General features: G+C 39.9%; 1 protein-coding gene across 1 annotated transcript in view; it reads right to left on the bottom strand.

Annotated features, from left to right (window-relative positions):
- The window catches only part of TMEFF2 (transmembrane protein with EGF like and two follistatin like domains 2), a 296,804-nt gene that overhangs the window by 259,630 nt on the left and 16,684 nt on the right, over positions 1 to 20,490 (bottom strand). Inside the window, exons 3-4 of the mRNA XM_058188403.1 lie at positions 11,508 to 11,637; positions 4,515 to 4,541 (exon numbers count right to left, since the gene is read on the bottom strand). Coding sequence (XP_058044386.1) covers positions 4,515 to 4,541; positions 11,508 to 11,637 — 157 coding nt within the window. The remainder of the gene's footprint in view (positions 1 to 4,514; positions 4,542 to 11,507; positions 11,638 to 20,490) is intronic.

The raw sequence follows: 20,490 nt of genomic DNA, 5'->3' as shown, positions 1-20,490 counted from the left end.
ACTGGATGGTAATTTCCTAAAACAGCTGGGTCCAGGGATGGCTTCTTGAGAAGAGGTCTCACCACCGCCTCTTTCAAGAACGAGCTTCCCCCGAGTTTACGCCAAATACCTGACCTTCGGACTTTCCGTCGCAAACTGAAGACACATCTTTTCATTCGCGCGGGGCTGGCTTGAATTGAATTTTATTAACTTTAAATTTTAAATTTTTATTGATTAATTTTAAATGGGGTTTTTTAGTCTTGTATATTTTAACCTATCAAGCTAATTTTAAAATAAGTTTTTTAATCTGCTTTTTAAATTGTATATTGTATTATCTGTTTTATTTTTGCCTGTACACCGCCCTGAGTCCTTCGGGAGAAGGGCGGTATAAAAATCAAATAAATAATAATAATAATAATAAAGGCAGCAGGAAAGACCCCCTCCCGCAAAGAAGCATTTGTAATTCCCCGGAGCCAGCCTCGTGTCACCTCTTGCATGGCCAGCACCAACCAGGAGGGGCAGGGGTCCAGTAAACATGTGGTGGCATTCAACCTTCCCAGCAGCCTGTCCATGTCCTCGGGAGTCACAGGGTCAAAACTATCCCAAACAGTCTCAACAAGACGGGTCTTGAAACTCTCGCCTGGATCTATCCAATTTTGATTCAATCCATCCCGAAGCTGAACGATTTTATCGTATAGATAACCGTTAAACTCCTCGGCACACCCTTGTAATGGGTCCTCCCGCCCCTCCTGTTGAAGGAGAGAGCGGGTCACCCGAAACAGGGCGGCTGGGCTGTTATCTGCTGACGCAATGAGGGAGGAAACGTAAGAATGCTTCGCATCCCTCAATGCCACTAGGTAGGTCCTACTATAGGACCTAACTAGTGTCCGGTCAGCCTCAGAACGGCTGGATCTTCAGGCACTCTCTAGGCGTCTTCTCCAGCGTTACATCTCCCTCAGCTCCTCAGAGAACCAAGGAACTGGTTGAGACCTGCGCCGGGTCAGAGGCCGCAAAGGCACGACACGGTCCAAAGCTCCAGCCGCGGCCTGTTATAGCATTCTTCTCCAACCCACATACTCTTAATCTTAGTGTATTTATTATTGTGTTACATCAATCTCCTTTTTATTAAGAGCCACAGTGGTGCAGTGGTTAGAATGCACTACTGCAGACTACTTCTGCTGACTGCTGGCTGGCTGCAATTTGGCAGTTCAAATTTCATAAGGCTCAAGGTTGACTCAGCCTTCCATCCTTCCGAGGAGGTAAAATGAGGATCCAAATTGTTGGGGGCAATATGCTGACTCTGTAAACCGCTTAGAGAGGGCTATAAAGCACTGTAAAGTGGTATAGAAGTCTAAATGCTATTGCTATTAATAATTTGTTTAAATCACTTTAAGAAAAGAATAAAAAGATGGAAAAAGACAGATAATGAAGGACACATTATCAATAAAGATGTGCAATTATCATAAAATTTAAAATTATTTCATTGATTAAATAATTTATAGAACCAGGTTCATTATATAATTTTAATAAATAACCAAAAGTGTCTACAAAAGTCAAAATATTAATATTGATAATACTACTTTCCATTGTTCTAAAACTAAATGCCCATAATCATAGTAAAGGAAAGAGAGAAAGAGTGAGATGGAAAAGAATAATTACAATAATAATTACAATTTTTAAAAGGAAAAATGAACAAAAACAACATTCCCCGTTATACCTGGCTGGTGATTGTATCAAAATATTTATAGATATGGAAATTGCTTCTATTTTATTCTAGACCAACTTTCCCCAACCTGATACCTCCAAGAGCTGATTACTACTATGAGAACTATAGTCCTATGCATCTAGAGGACAATACATTGTAAAGGCTGCTTCAGAAACTGTCAAAAAAATGGGAAGATATTTTATCTGTAATGTTTTAGTTTGATGATACGATCCACTTCTTAGTCAAATTTAGCTATATGCATCTGCCCAATTATTTGTTTCCTGGGCATCTGAGTTCTAAGTAACCCTATTCTTAATAAAAGTCCTTTTTATCTGGCAATCTTTTTTGATATCTGCCAGCCGGTTTGGATGAATGAAACTATTTGGGTAATGAGATTCTTTTGAGTCCCAATAAAAATGGAAATAGCTCAAAACCATTTATTTCCTTTGGAAGCATGAGAATAGACCCATTTAAAAAGCATAAATACAAACAAAGGAAAACATTGATAACCAGACAATAAAAGATCACAAATGATAATGGTTTTGAGAAATGTTAATATTAACTCTGAAATCTAAGACTGTGAACAATGAAGAGAAAATGAATAGAAAGCTATACAGTGCTGGAGTTCTGAAAAAGAGGAAAGCCATTTTCAGTAAAAAAACAACAACAATCCATTATATTATGAGCACTTATGTTAGAATGATAAATGTTATCATCCAGGTCAGAATGGTTTTTATATAGTGGATACTGTACAGTAGGGCTGTCAAACTTCAGGCCCGCGGGCCGAATACGTCACACGCTGGCCACACCCACACCTGGTTTAGCAAAGGGGGGGAAGTCCCAATACGTCACATGATGATGCCATGAAAACACAAGTTTGACACCCCTGCTGTAAAGAAACAAATGACAAACAACCATGACTGAGAAAAGAAAACTGGAGAATCAACATAGCTCCTGCATGGAAATGATACCAAAAGGATCCTTCTCTAAGACTGCAAAATGTGGTAAAACGTGTAAAGTTCAAACATCAGGTTAAAATCCCAAGGTTCCGTCACCTTGAAAACTCCACTTGAGCAATCAAATGGCAACTGTTTAGACAACTTTGGAATCAACACACAAGCAACACGTATTTTTAACAGAATAATAGAATGCCAGAGTTGGAAGGGACCTTGGACCTTTAATCCAACTTCCTGCTCAAGCAGGAGATCCTATACCATTTTAGACAAATGGCTGTCCAATCTCTTCATAAAAAAAACCCTTTGGTGATGGAGCACCCACAACTTCTGAGGGCAACCTGTTTCACTGATTTATTGTTCTCACTGTCAGGAAATTTCTCCCTTAGTTCCAGCTTGCTTCTCTCCTTAATTAGTCTCCAACCATTGCTTCTTAAGAGAATTGACTGTCCATACAGACCAATTCATTCCCTTTTGGTAATCTTGCAAGATTAGGTATACCAGGTGTATTCCTTTTACCAAATATCATCTGATAATCTGTATTAACACTATAATAAAATAAGTAAAACTCATAGGAATTCCTTCCTTCCAAGTATCTCCTCTTTGGAGATACTTGGAAGTATGTAGATACTTCCAAGTATCTACAGATACTATGTATCTATGTAGATACTATGGATCTAAGTTAAACAAACAGCAACGTACAAATATATCAAAACTCTTCATTAAGAATGAGACAACAAAATCCCATTGGCAAATATGAAACTTCACAGTAAAGCTTATTTGGATGACAAAAACAAAACAAACAAAAAAATCATAAAAACAAATCAAACTTTAGGAATACATTTATGCGCATGTGTGTGATGAGGAAAGGAGAGACGTCATCATACTTGTATGTACGCATTTCGTGCAACCTGTTAATTTCAGCACCCACAATATGATTATCAAATAATTGGAGAATCTACAAACAGAGCTGTATCTCTAAATGTGTTATTAAAAGACTCTCTAAAACAGTAAGTTACAAACTCAAATGAGAAATTGTAGAGTGGAAACTTAAACCTGAACCCTAATATAAAAAAAGAGCTATTCTCAATTTTTAGCCCATTCCCGAAAAAGTGACTTCAGCAATATAGATATTTTCCAAATATCTATCCAAATAGTCAATCCAAATAAAACATGCTTGAATTGGAATTTAATTTATATCTCATGAATTTTAGTTCTGTTGGAATACATGGGGTTATATAGCCAGTTTCTATGCATAGTCACTCGAAGATAAGGCCCATATGTACAGAAAATGTGGCTTGTTGATTTAATAACTATTTATAGGATTTATTTGTAACCTAATATTTATCTGGATAGCTTGCACTTATTATTTGCAAAAAGGCCAGACCTAAATGATAAGCAAATCAAGATGGCATTATGTTGAAATAAACATGCTCAGCTGTCACTTTTAAAGCCTTCATTTGTCTATTTAATTTGTAATAAATTTTCTTTCCAACGCTTTGGTTATAAAATTCATATTCAGAATGAGTAGGGATCTCTGGAGGAGAGATCCAAAACAACAGTGACATTTTGGAGAATGAAATGCTAACATAAATAATCAGGTACATGTAACAATAGTAGTAACAGCAGATGGAGATAGAGTGCCAGTTAAATAGTGGATAAAACAAAATTCTACCAGAAGTAAAACATCTTTCTGAATTTCTATTTTAGAACAGTTAAGAGTTTTTGTTTGAGTAAAATGCAAAATGTCACTTCCCAGAGGAAAACATAATCTTAGCAATTGCAATACAAGATGGAATAACAAATCTAGAAAAGCCACAGTAACAAGTCTACAAGGGAATGGAGGTGGGGGGAGAGTTTTAAGAAAACATTCCTACCTCCATCACCTGATCCAGAGCCTGCATCTGTAAGGAAAAAAAGAGGAGGAAATAAAATACATCTGCATAAGAACAGCTCGTATGTTTGCAAAGCCAGAATCCACTTCATTAAAAGTCTGTTAGCAAATTATGCTTCTGATGTCATTCCTCTGCAAATTGATATACATTGTACTCTGTGTATTTTGATTTATCCATACCCTCTTTGATGCTGATATGTGCTTATCAAATGCTTTAAAGATGCTACTACTATTGCTGCTCTTAATTCTGTTGCACAACCCAGTGATTACCAAGTTAGATTAAGCATGAGCATTACATTTTCTTCTTGATGGTGTTTGATAAATACGTTGTATTTTTAAATATCGATTTTTCAACACAATCAAAAGGATTCATGTGTTATAAGGCCATCCATCCATGATCTTTGATGCACTGACCAGAGTTCTGCAATCCTCATAATACCAGTTCAGGTCTGTGATAGGCAGTGGTCAACAGAAAAGATGATCAGGTGACATACTAGTTTTGTCCACATCATCAAGATGCAAATTGGGTATAATCCTTCAAACCTGTATGAGACAAAATATTGCAACCTGTTTTGCTCTATGACTTGGGCTGAAGATGGAGACAATTTCCAGGACTCCACGAAACATTGAATTGGCCTTCTGGAAAGCCTTGTCTTAACAGCAAAGGAGCATTGGAACCACTACCCCAGAATTGATGGTAAGTTTTCATTGCAGAAGACTTGAGAGGGGGCTACAATTCTCCGGAGGACCACATGACATCCAAGGCCACTATTTTCCCACAACTAATCTAGTCCAGTGTTTTTCAAACTTGGCAACTTTAAGATGTGTGGACCATGTTAGCTGGGAATTCTGAGAGTTGAAGTCCACATATCTTAAGATTGCTAACACAATCCTACAACACATTCCTTTCAACAGTTCCAAGAAGGCTCCACACCCATTTATTCAGGTGATCCTGATGACACAGATAAACCTCCAGGTGGTTTCAAGGACTCTCTAAAAGAATGCAAATGAACCAGTTGCCTGCAAGGAGTATAAATCTTTCCATTTCCCCCAGCCAGAGCTGAAGAAGCTTCCCTGATGAGAAGCAAACCATCTTCAAAGAAAAACCAGAAAGTCCAGTTGCCTCTTGAAAAACTATGACCTGGATGACTGAGAATCTCCATAGTCACTGATCTACACACACTAATCCAAGAGCTAAACTGAGAAGAATGACAGCTTTAGCAAGCAGACCTCAAATGCAACAATAAAGGAATTAATTTACTAGGGACGGTATCAGAAAGCCAGGAGCGATCCCAACAAATTCGAACTGTTACAGCATATAACAGAGACTTCAAGCATATGACAATTACAGGTAGCCCTTGGTCAATAACAGTAATTGGACCAGCAACTGCATCACCAAGTGACAAGCATAACATCACATGACTGCACTGACTTGGTATGACAGTTCCAGCTGTCATAGGTGAAACCCACATGGTTGTTAGGTTGTTAGGTACTATGTCACATAAACTCAATTTGCAACCTCCTGTTAGCTTCCCCATGGACTTTGTTTCTCTGAAGCTGGCAGTGAAGGTTGAAAATGGTGATTACACGACCTTGAGGCACTGTGACCTTCAAAATTGTGTTCCAGTAGTCAAGTGCCTGACCATGGGATGTTGCAATAGCCACAACTTTGACATTGGCATAAAACTCCTTGGTCAATGCCATCGGAACTTCACACAGTCGCTAAACAAATGGTCATTAATCTAGGACTACTTGCATATGCCTAGATAACTAGTTAAGAAAAGCTCTTAGTTAAAAAGTCCCACAATTAAATTTCAAATGCACATTCAACATCTGAGGACCATGAAAAAGACAGTATTATTATTATTATTATTATTATTGTTATTGTTATTGTTATTATTATTATTATTATTGTTATTGTTATTGTTATTATTTATATTTGTATACCGCCCTTCTCCCGAAGGACTCAGGGTGGTTCACAGCCAGTAAAAACACAGTACATACAATACAAATTTAAAAAACTATATAAAAAACTGATTCAATAACGGCCTAAAAATTTAAATACAATTTAAAACCCCGTTTAAAACCCTAATTAAAACCCTAAAATTAAAACTATGTTCAAGCTAGTCCTGCACGTCGAAACAACAGCGTCTTCAGCTCGCGGCGGAAAGTCCGGAGGTCAGGGAGTTGACGAAGCCCTCGAGGCAGCTCATTCCAGAGGGCGGGAGCCCCCACAGAGAAGGCCCTCCCCCTGGAGGTCGCCAGTCAACACTGTTTGGCTGACGGTATCCGGAGGAGGCCCTCTCTGTGAGAGCGCAGTGGTCGGTGTGAGGCTACTGGTGGCAGTAAGTGGTCCCGTAGATACCCCGGTCCTAAGCCATGGAGTGCTTTGAAGATGATAACAAGCACCTTGAATTGGACCCGGAAGATCACTGGGAGCCAGTGCAGACTGCGCAGGAGAGGTGTCACATGGGAGCCACAAGGTGCTCCCTCTATCACCCGCGCAGCTGCATTCTGGACCAGTTGAAGCCTCTGGGTCCCCTTCAAGGGGAGCCCCATGTAGAGAGCGTTGCAGTAGTATTAAAAGAAATGTTGAATTTTAATCAGTTTTTATTAATGAATCTAAAAAGAAGGCAAACAACAAAGATCAGTGCCTTGCTTTAGGAGAAATTTTTGTCAGAAATGCTTTTCAGTGTTGCAGATAATTAGGAAGGTAAAGGAACAACCTGCAAGAAACAACATTAGAATTCTGTTCTAATGCTGGGAATCAAAATCCCAAATTATTTATAGTCAGATCCAGTTAATTCAGGGCAGGCTGCGATCTTCCTCCGTCATTCTAATTTGTTTTTTTTTTAAATGTCCATTTTAAAATGAAACTGCAACACTTCTGAAATCATAGCTATGTTTTGGCAAACACAACAGAGCATTCATCACGTACCTAGCAAAAAAAAAAAAAAGACAGAGCGAGCCAGCAAACAATTTTATACATTTTTTTAACACGCTGTGCTTCTTTTCCAGAGTAGGACTTAGAAATAGGACTATTTTATCACATTATTGCCAGTTGCAATGAAAAGTCCCTTGCAGCTGTAGCCTGCCCTCTGTGATTCCAAATGAGATTATCAACCTTCTTATGCGTGGATCCTTCTGAATGGGAAGTCTATGAAATACCTGCTTAATCATTAATTTTATCTCGCAAGGGAAGCAAGACTTCATATTTCTTAGCCCCTCTCTCCTACTTGCCTCCTGAGCTAGCCTTCGTATCCCCCAGCCTCGGCTGGAAGAAATATAGGTTACCGTTTTCTCCAACTTGATCCGCAAGAGAAGGCCTTTATCTCATTCCCTGCTGACCACAGAGGCAGTTTACATTCATCTTGAGCTGTTCTGATGTTAAAGCATCATTTTCTCTTTTCTCCAATACAAACTGAACAGTCTGCCATGCCTCAATTACGTTGACTTAGTCAAGATCTGGGTTTGATCCAACTCTCATTCACCCATTGAAGTTGCTGAGTTTCCCCCCTTCCCTCTCCTTTTCATTTTCTTCTTGCCTGACATTGTATTCCAGGGCCATTCTGCTTCTAGCAGTGGGAAAATCCAGTTCTTTCAAACGGAGTGTTCCTCTCAGTACCAAAATATCGTTGCTCCCCAGCTTTCTTGCCAGATCCAGCAGAAAATCCCCAATCTTCTTAGATGGTTGGCAAGATAAGGGAGAGAATGGTTCCTAAACTGCCAGTTCTTGCCGCAGGATCTGTGTTTGCTCCCATTTGCTCTCCTTGCAAGCTTTCCGAGCCATGAGCCCTTGGTTGTGCAGCAATTTTTTTTAAGGGGGTCTTCAGCATCCCTACTACTTCCCACCCCATGGATCAGCTCTCTCAGGAAAAGATTTCTACAGATAGCTAGACCCAGGGGATGTCAAAAAGCTACCTCCTTCCATAGGGAGAATAATAGGTAATTGTTGCACATTTGAATGGACTAGAAGAAGACTCCAGTGCTTCTCACACATCGTAACATAATACATTGAAATATATTATGGCATCCTAGTGGCCATGTGGCCCACATTCTGAGGTAAAATAAGCTATTCCTATAATAAACGCCATGCTGTTGCTCAAGACATAAGACCCCTTTTACTTCTTTAAGCCTACGATTTACTTTACTCACATACTGGTTGACAATTCCCTCCACTTTTCTTTGAGATCTTCCCTCTGTTGAGAATATGAAAGAGAATAATCTAGGCCAAAGGCCAAAGCATTCTGGCCATTTGGAAGATTTCCAAGACAACTTTTTCGTTTTTTAGCTTAGCAGGGTCAAACATTTGGATGAGAAACTGGTAAGAAATCTCAGGGCTGTAGAAAAGACACATGGGGGGTGGGAGAGAACCCTAAAATATGACTTGGCACATCATTTCCACCAGGGGATATTCCTCTTTCTGTTATTGTGATTTGCAATAACATGGTTTAAAAGAGTAGTCCCACTTCCAGATTTCACTATAAAAAATGAGCACAATGCCTTAAAGAAACAAAATATATGAATATAGGCACCCTGAGTAGGTGATCTTCCATTAATTCAATCATATGAAAAGCATTAAACAGACACCTGTAACTTAGGGAAAGAATCTGAAATTCATAGCCAGTCTTCTTTCTTCTCAACCCTCCAAATGCTAGTTTTGCATTACCTACATTCAACTGCAAACCATCAAAGGGCCAAGTTTTTATTCTATTTGACACTTCCAAATTATCAGGTAGGAGGAGCTCAACTATCCAATCCAAATCCATCTGCCCTGCCCTTATGACACTGTCTCTGAATTCCCTCCTATGTCTATGGTTCTCAGAGGCTAAAAACATATCCTCAAACAACGACTGCTGGCCCCAAAGCATTCCCCTATCGACTGCTGGCCCCAAAGCATTCCCCTATCGACTGCTGGCCCCAAAGCATTCCCCTATCCGTCCTCTGGTTGGACAAATACATTCTGCTCCAATCATTAGTTCTCTTCCTTCCTACAAAAGTCATAGAGCCATTTTTGGCTACCAGCCTCGGTTCTAGAATGTCATGACAAGAAATCAGAATGAACTTTCCATACAATAGTGGCACTAACTCACCAACTATGGCTTTAAAGTATTTTAGTTTTATTATTTATGCTTATCTTACTTTAAGTTAACCACCTCAGAACTAGTTTAACACCTAAAAACTGCCACAAAACTAACCAAAGCTGAGTAGCCCAGCCCTTCTTGGGCCTGTTCCTCCACTAGGAGAGGCAGCTTCTGTATTAATAAATATTGTTAATAAGAATAAGAAATGGAGTATTAAGGATTGAAAAATGATATTATTTGTTATTATGTATGGTAGATTTATAAACTTGCTGGATTTTATAAGATATTATGAAGAATAATGAATAAATTGACTCTAAAGCTAATATCGGCAGTTGGACTTTCGTTACTGAAACATTGGAAGATGGAATTTGTTTATTGTTGAAGATTGGACTAATTTTAATGGAGTTAAGACAGAAAGAAGAAACTTTAGTGTACTCAAGAGAACATCTACAAAAGAATATTCTCAGCGTATTTGAAGACTACCCACACAAAAGTTATATATTGGAATGGAAAAACTCAAATCAAATATCAGACTGAAGTATCAAATAGTTTATGAGTGACTGTAAGAATTGTATTGTATTAATGTATTTGTTTATATGGGGAAGGGGAGTTAAGGCTTCAAAGGGGAGAGGCGAGATTATGGATTATGGTTTATTGGTGTAATTTAGCTTATGATTGTTAGATGCAATACCCTGTATTTTGCTCTGGGAAGTCTCGGGGGGGGGGGAAGGGTGGAGGGGAGGGGGAAAGGGAGAGGGAGGAGGGTGGGGGAGATGGGGGGTAATTAATTGGTAAAAAAAAATTGTAAAACTTTTTCAATAAAAAAAATATTGTTTAGATGGATTTATACATCACACTAAGACATATGATGATTTCTTTGATATTGTAAATTGTAAGGGTGTTGCGCCATGATTAACGTATGATTGTGCTGCATGAACCTAGACGGTTGTGGCTTACTTAATAAATAAACCACTGCTTAATGTAGACCAGGGATAGTCAACCTTTTCATACCTACCGCCCACTTTTGTATCTCTGTTAGTAGTAAAATTTTCTAACCGCCCACCAGTTCCACAGTAATGCGGTGTGTATCGTTGTCTGCGCATGCCTCTCACGCATTGTGGATTGGGTTGGGGGGGGGGCGCCGGCTACTAGCTCTGCTTGTCTGTTACAATTAGGTAGTGTGGGGGGAGATGCAAGAGCTATTCTGGGACGAGGCTCTTTTGTTTGCAGTCACGCTATAGCGCCATTTAGTTTCACTTACGTAACGTGAACTAAACTTATGCGTTGGCAATACAAATAGTATATTTTCAGAAATTTAAATTGTCACGGGGAATTTTATGAAACCCTAATGAAAATGTGTTTAAATAATGCTGTGATTTTTTTTAAAAAAGTCAATTTAATTAAAAAAAAGAAAAGTGCTTCAGTATCGGACAAAACCCTTACCACCCACTATGAAAGCTGGAACGCCCACTAGTGGGCGGTAAGGACCAGGTTGATGTAGACCTTAGGTGGCAAAATATCTTACACAAATTTGTCCACAATCAGATTTACACCCCCATTTTTTTTTTTTTTTAATATTGAGCAAACAAAGCATTTTGGGAAACCTGGTTGGTTTCCACCATCTTTAACTGTGCACATTGGGCAAAACACTGCAGAATAAATAAAATGAATACTTGAACAAACGGCAATTATTTCCCAGGTAAGGAAAGAGGATGCCAAAGCAAGCAGAACTGATTGGGCTGCAGCATGAAAGGCACGCTTTCAATTATTGATCTAGGATGAATCTGACAGGAGCACAAAGGAGTACTCATGAAAATACACAGTACTGGTTGGGCTTGCTTGTCAACGGATTCCTGCATAACAATATGTAGCACAAAGCCTGCTGTACCTACCGGTGGCACACGATCCTTCTGACGCCACAAGTATTTCACTTTGCTGCTTGCAGGCAGCTTGTCTCAGATAGCATTCATTCTGATAGGTATCGCCATTGGAACCACACACAGGCACATAGTCGTTGTTACACTAATGAGCAAAAGAGAAAACAAGAGACAGTGCAGTTAGTAAAGACGTGCACAGACGTGAAGCCCATTCTCCTTTACATTTCAGGCCCCTTTCTGCAGATAGTCGCTAAGGAACAAAATTATAAGGTTGCAATTAACATTCACTTTCCTAAACCTTTCCAGATGGGCAGGTTGCCCAGATGGAAGGGACGCAGTCCTCTATAATATTTCAGGGGTTCTGCTAGGATTAAGGGGTTCAGGATGAGTTACAACCCACCCACCCTACATTACTGGATTTATCCTTCTCTATTCTTTCATATTGTCTCCTTTCCCTTTCCCTCAGTATTGTCCTTTGTATCGTTTTGATCTTGTTCCGTCCTTTTTCAATTTCTTCTTCCTTTGGGCAAATAGACTCATTTATAAATTAAAGGAAACCGAGCAAGGATGCTTATGATATTGCTTGATAAGGGTATAAGAAAAAAAAAGAGAGCAAGTATTGTAGGTAGAGCAGGCAAAAGACTTGCAGAAGCCAGGATTAACCTCTTTGGACTTTTTTTTTAAAAAAAATACCTGTTAATCAATGGGACTGAATGGGAAGATTTTCAAGCTGTGGTGATGGGTTCCTGATCTGGCCTCCTAAGTTACGTAGAGGTAGAAAGATGCTCTTTCTAAGAATCAATTATTCGTGAGACAGGAAAATTAAAATAACTATTAGTACTCAGTATTTAATCAGGTCAAGGACCGAGAAGACCAGATCTAGATCTAGTTGATATCAAGCCTGGGATGTATTTGGAAGCACCCCACAAATATCTATGGCGACTATTTCCTGCCTACTGTGTACACATCAGTACGCTATCTAATTTTTCCTTGACATGAGGGAGACACAGTGAAAGTTGACCACATTTTATAGTCCCTTTGCAAGCCACTCAAAAGATTAACCACTGTAGTAATGATTATGAAGATGATGGAAGAGTAGGCACAATCACTGAATGTTATTCTGCTTCAGAGCTTTTTGAAGAGATATTAATTTTTTGCTTGTCTTGAAGCACTGCAACTGCCATTAATAGGGTATTTCATTAGGGACTTAATTATGTGTCCTCAGAGCATATATAGCTCCATTTCATGATGGCACTAGTTACAGAGGAATAACTTAAGACCACCCTTAAGCCAAACTTGCTCTCTCCATTCTAAGGCTCGTGTCATCCCCAATCAAGTAAAGTCGTGGGACAAGATGGCTTTCTCTCTTCTCATTTCATGGCCAAAAGCCAACTATTAGCCACAATGGGGCACCTTCTTTCATTGCACCCAAGGATTGCTGGTTAGCTGAGTGAGTTGGTTGAAAACAGGTTGCTTGGCATATCCAGCTCTTCTGGTTCTGACATTTGCCTCACAATAGGATTGGCCTGGGTACTTTATCACTACACTGAGGAATTTGAAGGTAAATGTGTGTAGGCTGCTCAAAGTCTACCCAGTCACAGTCCTGGGTTTTGCAGATCACAGTGTCATTCTTGAGTTGGGGGGGGAGGTGTGTTTATTACATATTAACTCAGGGATGTCAAACTCAATTTCATTGAAGGCCGCATTAGGGTTCTGGAGTGGGGGGTGGGGTCACCAGGGTGGATGTGGCCAACTCAACATCACTTGTGTTGGGGGTGACAGTGGAGGCCCAAGGGCTCTGCTAGCAAAAACAGAGCTCGGGAGGGTCGCACGTAGCTCTCCCAAGCTACGTTTTCACTGGCAGAGGGTTGCAGGAGGCTTTTGGCTGTGTCACAGCCAAAAACAGAGGTCGGGATGGGCCTCCCGACCTCCTTTTTTGCTGGCAAGAGTCATCATGGGCCAGTCCTTTGCTGTTTCCAGGGCAGTCCCATGGGCCAGATCTAAGCACCCTGCGGGCCAGATCTGGCCCGCAGGCCTTGAGTATTAGCCTAGTTGGATGTTCACTCTTAACTTGCCATATTGTGCATATTAAGAAGAAAACAGTTTGCCTCCAGTTACAATTCCTTCTAAAATGGAGAACTATGGTTTCCTGTTAGCTTATTAAATAGGAACACCAATCTGCTTAGGTAAATTGGCATCAAACTGCGGTACCTCATTAATATAATAGCTAACTGACCTAACCAGGCTGTAAGATGTAAGGCAGAAGGCAGAGAAACCAATGCTTCCATTGTTCGCTTCTTTGTAAATTAAAGAGACAGCATCTAAACAAGCTGCAGAATATTATTGGCCCTGGCAAAATGAAATAAAACAAAGGTAAACCAAAGTTTCAAAGATGAACCTGACAACCCTAATGACAGAAGGCTGTGCAAGTTCATATACAGTAGATATATCGCTGAGAAGGGTGTTATTGATTGGAAACTACTGCAATGACAACAGAAGTAATACCAACTCAAACTTCATAATAAAAGAGATTTTGTCCCAGCTATTCTTGTATGCAGCACTGCTCCTCAGTGCAGCTGATCTGACCCTCTTTTTTCCACTTCATGCAGAGCCAGACATATTAAGTCCAGAGTTATTCATATCATGGCAAAGTCACGTGGGTGAGAACAAGAGAGCACCTGCAGTTAATGATTAATCCACACTCTATCAGCCCACCTGAAATTCCTGCTAGGCATGGGAGGCTATCAGCTTTCTCATCTTCCATCAGAAGAAAAGGGCAGCTTCCCCCACTACCACCCTTGTTCATATTAATAAAAATAATTTGATTTTATGATGAAAATTAGGCAACCTACCGGGTGCAGTTATCACAAGAAAATCATACTCAGTGGCATTAGAGATACTTGGCTGTGCCCTGTACCAGATAATTATGCCAGGGATGTGATTATCTCATGATTACTGTACTCTTGATATGTCTCATTGTTTAATTAGAACAAATGTAATGATCAAGATTATTATTATTTACAAATAAGCTCTGTTTAAAACTAGTTAAAAATAGGAAGAAGTCACACTGCCAATTAGTTGTTCCACGCTTAAATATCTCATGACATGCTAATATACATGATGCAATTGAGATGAGGAAAAATGACAGACCATAGACTGCCTCCAAAGAGGAATGATTATGTAGGCAAATAGAAAAGTTATCCTAGTTGACACTTCCACAAAGAAGCAAATTCCAGAAAATTATTACAACTTGGGCAATGTGGTATTTCAGTTAGCTAAGAAATGAAACATCTTCCCATATCCCTTATGCCATAATGCTTCTGATCTTATTCAATCATACAGGCTTGAAGTCTAACTTTTACTAATCACCTGTCCAATGTTATCTTCTACAAACCAATGAAATCTCTGTGAAGATTCTTGGCTAAACTGGTAATTTTTTGATAATACTTTCCATTTTGATTTATCTGCTGAAATAGTCTGACAGCCTCATGGAGAGGCACTGTGATATAATGATTACCTCTAGTCCAAAGCTAACAAATACTAGCTAGATCTGGGGTCAAATGCCCCATATGGAAACACACTGGCTGACCTTTGGCCATTCACTGGCTGAATTCAGATATAATATGGAATCATAATTGGATCTCATTTGTGTGTGTGTGTGTGTGTGTGTGTGTGTGTGTGTGTGTGTGCGTGCACATGCATGCACACATACCTTTGAGTCAACCTTGATTCCTAGCTATTGCTTGGACAATTCCATGTAATTTTGTCTGTAGTATGTTTGGAAGTCATTTGCCATTGCTGGCTTCATGCTTAAAACAGAAGTAGAGCTCAGCGTCTTCTATCTCAGGGGCCTCCAACCTTGGCAACTTTAAGACTGGTGGACTTCAACTCCCAGAATTCCCCAGCCAGCATTGCCAGGCTTAAAGTTGCCAAGGTTGGAGAGCCCTGTTCTATCTTCCAGCATATGCATTATCCAAATTAGCTGTCTTGCTTCCTTTTGGCTTAGCATGAGGTTAAAGTTTGTCTCATGTAACAAGCAATAGTTAAATAAATTACACTTTAGTGATAGGCAACCAACAAGCTCTCTGTGCCCATTCAGCATCCATTTATCAGCAACCCCTGATAAAAACTTAATTAATGTTTCTTAAATCTGGTGGCATAATGTTCAATTTCTTTTGCTTCAAAAATATTCCAAAAAAATCTCAGTGAGACCTTGTGTTTTTATTCTATATTTAAACCTATCCCTCTCAACTCAACAGTAACTCTGGATGATAGAATAGTATAGTATAGTATAGTATAGTATAGTATAGTATAGTATAGTATAGTATAGTATAGTATAGTATAGGATAGGATAGTATAGGATAGGATAGGATAGGATAGGATAGGATAGGATAGGATAGGATAGGATAGCTTAGGATAGCTTAGGATAGCTTAGGATAGGATAGGATAGGATAGGACAGGACAGGACAGGACAGGACAGGACAGGACAGGACAGGACAGGACAGGGATAGGGATAGGGATAGGATAGGATAGAATTTTATTGGCCAAATGTGATTGGACACACAAGGAATTTGTCTTGGTGCATACACTCTCAGTTCAAAGCAGATGGTTCAAGGAAAGAAAGTAGTGGAAACAGCAGACAGAGCACAGCACTGTTATAGCTAATAAAGAACTGACAAGGGACTTGAAATTTTAATTTTTTTAAAAAATATGCTTGAGGTGTAATGGTATGTGGGAAAGACCTTGGGAGATGAGGCGAAGAGCTGGCCCTAGGGAACAGTCAGATAAGAGATAGTGTAGCCTGAACCTAGATAGTGGGCAGGCCAAGAGGCTCAAAAGAGGCCCTCCCTAGTTTCTTGGGATAAAAAGGAGATGGTGGGAGAACTGTACTTTCAAACTTGCAAGATCCTGTTAATTCTGCCTTATTGTAAAGCTACATTATCTTATCTGACTGTGTTTCCTGTCTGGTCTACTTGGTAAACCAGTAAAAAAAATTGGCTGACATCAATTCTGCAAGTCTTTCCCACATGTCATTACAGATAGAAATGGATTATAATCCCAAATATGGAGTACAGGGGTATGAAAGAAGATTAAGAATGCTGGCTAATAGTATGATTCCAAGGTTACAAAATGAAAGTTTATAGGACTTCTTGGTTATTTGAGTAAACAATACCGGAACAAACAAACTAGGATATACATTTAACATTTTTATTCTTATTTTCCCTTATTAACAATGGAACAAATTTAAATTCCAAAAAGTAACTCAAATTTGTTGGATGATACTACAGGTAGTTCTGGAGTTATGACAATAATTGAACCCAAAATTTATGTTGCTAAGTGAAACGTTTGTTAAGTAACTTTTGCCCCATTTTACGAGTTTTCTTGCCACAAGTTGTTAAGTGAATCTGGGTTCCACATTGACTTTACTTGTCAGAAGGTTGCAAAAGCTGATCCCATGACCCCAGGACACTGCAACCAGCATAAATACGAACCAGTTTCCAAACATCTGAATTTTGAACATGTGAGCATGGGGATGCTGCAATGGTCATAAGTGTGAAAAACGGCCATAAGTCACTTTTTTCAGTTCCATTGTAACTTCAAAGGTCACTAAATGAACTGTTGTAAATTGAGGACTACCTGTACAACTAATCTGCTAACTAAATTTAGGATGAAATGGAGCTACCATATCTATGCTGCAAAAATGACAACTGGATGGAAGCCAACTGATTGTCCTGGTTTTTGCTACCCACAGATGCTTCAAGATTAGTCATTTTTCCATCACGGTTTTGACCAATTTGAAAAGCCTTTGGTGGGTAGAGGATTGACAGTCAAAAAGGTATTTGCATATTGGCTGTTTTCTAGGAACAGTTCCTTTTAATTTACCATATTTTTTGGAGTATAAGAAGCACCAGAGTATAAGATGCAGCTTAGTTTTTGGGGAGGAAAATAGGAAAAAAAGAATCTGCCTACCAGGTATTCATCTGGCTAGCATCCTTAATCTGGTGAGCTTCAGCACATTAGTTTGCTGGGGTTTGTCCCCTGCTTGGAGATAAAAAAACAGCTTCTAAAGCACAACTGATCTTTGGAGAGAGAAGCCATTAGAAAAGCAGACAAACCACAGAGATCGCTAGCGCCTCGTTAGGGCTGGAAAAAAAAAACTTCACAGCTGAGAGTCAGAGGGAGTATGCAAAGCAGGAAGATCACTTCACTACCTGACTCTGTGGTCTCTTCCCAAAATCCCCAAAGCTTTAACCAAAGGCTATCTACTCTTGACCTCACCCCATTCCTAAGAGGTCTATAAGAGCACCAGCGTGCCTCACCCCATTCCTAAGAGGTCTATAAGAGCACCAGCATGCCTACCATTCCTGTCCTAATGTTCCCTTTGATTGTATCAAATTCTTATAGTTATTTCATGCTTATGCTTATATATGCACATATATATGTGACAAATAAATAAATAAAGCAAGCAAGCAAGCAAGCAAGCAAGCTTAGCACGGAGATCATTTCACCCGCTAGCGCCTCGTTAGGGCTGAAAAAAAGCTTAGAAAAAGCTACATTCAGTGTATAAGACCCACTCAAATTTTCAGCCTCTTTTAGGAGGGAAAAAGGTACATCTTATACTCCGAAAAATATGGTAATCAGTGGGGAAAACATGTATCTTTTAATTTAAAAAGTGAGGGAAATGCATAAACCATCAAGTTCCAACCCATTTACATGATCCAAGGTATTATTCTTGCTCCAAATACTCTCCCAAATCTCTTGCCCTGCTGCTTTGAAACAAAATGGTTTCTTGAGCCAAGAAATAGGTATAATATTAACAAGAACAAGCAAGACACTACATACAAACCAAGGACCAATTGATCTGAGCTCCTCTGTAATATGTGATAAGCTTCCAATGGTCCCTCCTGAGCAACCTTAGAATTAGAATGAAAAAAAGAAAGATAAACCAAATATCCATCTCCTCAAAAAAACAACTGCCATTTTGCAAAAAAAACAAAAAACAAAAATGCCTGCATACATTGCAAAGTGGAATTTTATTTGAAAGCTGCAGTGCCAGGCTTCATCCAGCGTCTAAGCAAAGCTTCCAACAGAGCTGGAGGGTAAATTGGCAAAATTTACTAACACAATTAGCACAGTCTCTAGGAATCTGATATATTCAGGCAGTGATCAAATCTTAATCAGAAATATGTCTTAACAGCCTTGCCTGTGATTGTTTATATGAATACGTAGAAGTGCTGCAATCTATCAAACGTGCTACTTGTTCAGCGCTGGAAGGCATGTGCTTACTGCTGCCTTCCTCCAGCAAACATGAGTTTTTCAGGAATTTCAATTAGGACAGACTGCTTAAAATGACGGGGAACGTACTCTGCCTCTTCCTTATTTGTAGAGTTTCCAGTTTGTGTATGAAGTGATACAAGTGCCTATAGTTTCGCCACCAGCTATAATTTTAAAATCAGGAGGAAGGGAAAGATTTCGACGAATCGCAAGCCCACATTCAATTCTTATGGCTTCTTGAGATGAGCAGTTTCCTGCAAAGTGTTTCAAATTGAAACAGAGCCGAGTAAAAAGCGGGAGCCAGATCAGTGAAATCCTACCGGTTCGCACCAGCTCAGGCGAACCGGTAATGATAAAAGCTACCGAACCGGAATTTCTGATGATCAACTGTGCCACACGATTAAAAATTGATAGAAAGCAGGAAATCCTGCTTTCTGGTGAATCTAAATAGCGCGGCACAGCTGTTCCTCCCCTTGCTGTTTCTAACTACATTCCCACGTCAGTGCGGGTTTGGTGCATACTGCACATGTGCATGCAGTGTGCATTTGGTGTGCACTGCACATGTGCACCCAGTGTGCGTTTTGCATGCACTGCGCATGCACACGCAGGCAGCATGTGTTTGGTATGTATTGTGTATGTGCATGTGCATAGCATGCGTTTGGCTTGCACTGTGCATGCAAGTGCATAGTGCACGCTGGGCGCGCACTGCGCTTGCACGGGCAGCAAACTGGTGGCAAACTGGGGAAGATTTCACCACTGAGCCAAATATTTGTAGATGGTGGGATGGTCACCAAGAGCCTTCCTCATATTCCTAATCTACCTTTAGATGAGGAAGACACACTGCAGGAGTTGAAGTCACCTGACTACTGTATGCAGAGAGAAATCAGTGCCCCAACCCTTATGGTTTTCATATTAAAGGTAAAGGTTCCTCTCGCACATATGTGCTAGTCGTTCTTGACTCTAGGGGGCGGTGCTCATCTCCGTTTCAAAGAGCCAGCGCTGTCCAAAGACGTCTCCGTGGTCATGTGGCCGGCATGACTCAATGCCAAAGGCGCACGGAACGCTGTTACCTTCCCACCAGAGGTGGTCCCTATTTTTTTCTACTTGCATTTTTACGTGCTTTCGAAACTGCTAGGTTGGCAAAAGCTGGGACAAGTAACGGGAGCTCACCCTGTTACACGGCAGCACTAGGGATTCGAACCGCCGAACTGCCGACCTTTCGATCGACAAGCTCAACGTCCTAGCCCCTGAGCCACTGCGTCCCCTACGGTTTTCATATTAGTTTGGGATAAAAATAGAAAAGCTGCTTATCAAGTAAATAGACCCTAGTGATTATCAAAAGTAAAAGATCCAACAATACAGGTAGTTTCAATGATCACTTAATGATTGGTCACTTAGCAACTGCTTGAAATTACCCCTCAAAAGGCACTTAGGACTTGATTTTCAAGATCTGACTCACTCATGCGCGTGTACACACACACACACATACACACAGCAGCCACATGGTCACATTTTGGCCTCTTGGCAACTGGCTCACACTTACAGCCATTTCCAGCAATTGGCAATCACATGACCACAATTTTTGACAATTTTTTTGCTAGTTCCTGGTATTCATTTCTGATTTCCAGCAAAAATTGCACATTGGGTATAATTGATTTGCTTAACAGCTGTGAAATTTGCTTAACGACTGCTGTGTATTCTTAACGAACTGCTGCAAAAAAAA

This window comes from Ahaetulla prasina, chromosome 1 (genome assembly GCF_028640845.1).
Source record: "Ahaetulla prasina isolate Xishuangbanna chromosome 1, ASM2864084v1, whole genome shotgun sequence".
NCBI classification, from domain to species: domain Eukaryota; kingdom Metazoa; phylum Chordata; class Lepidosauria; order Squamata; family Colubridae; genus Ahaetulla; species Ahaetulla prasina.
Note: the sequence above shows the minus strand (reverse complement) of the source record. Positions and strands in the feature narration are given on the sequence as shown.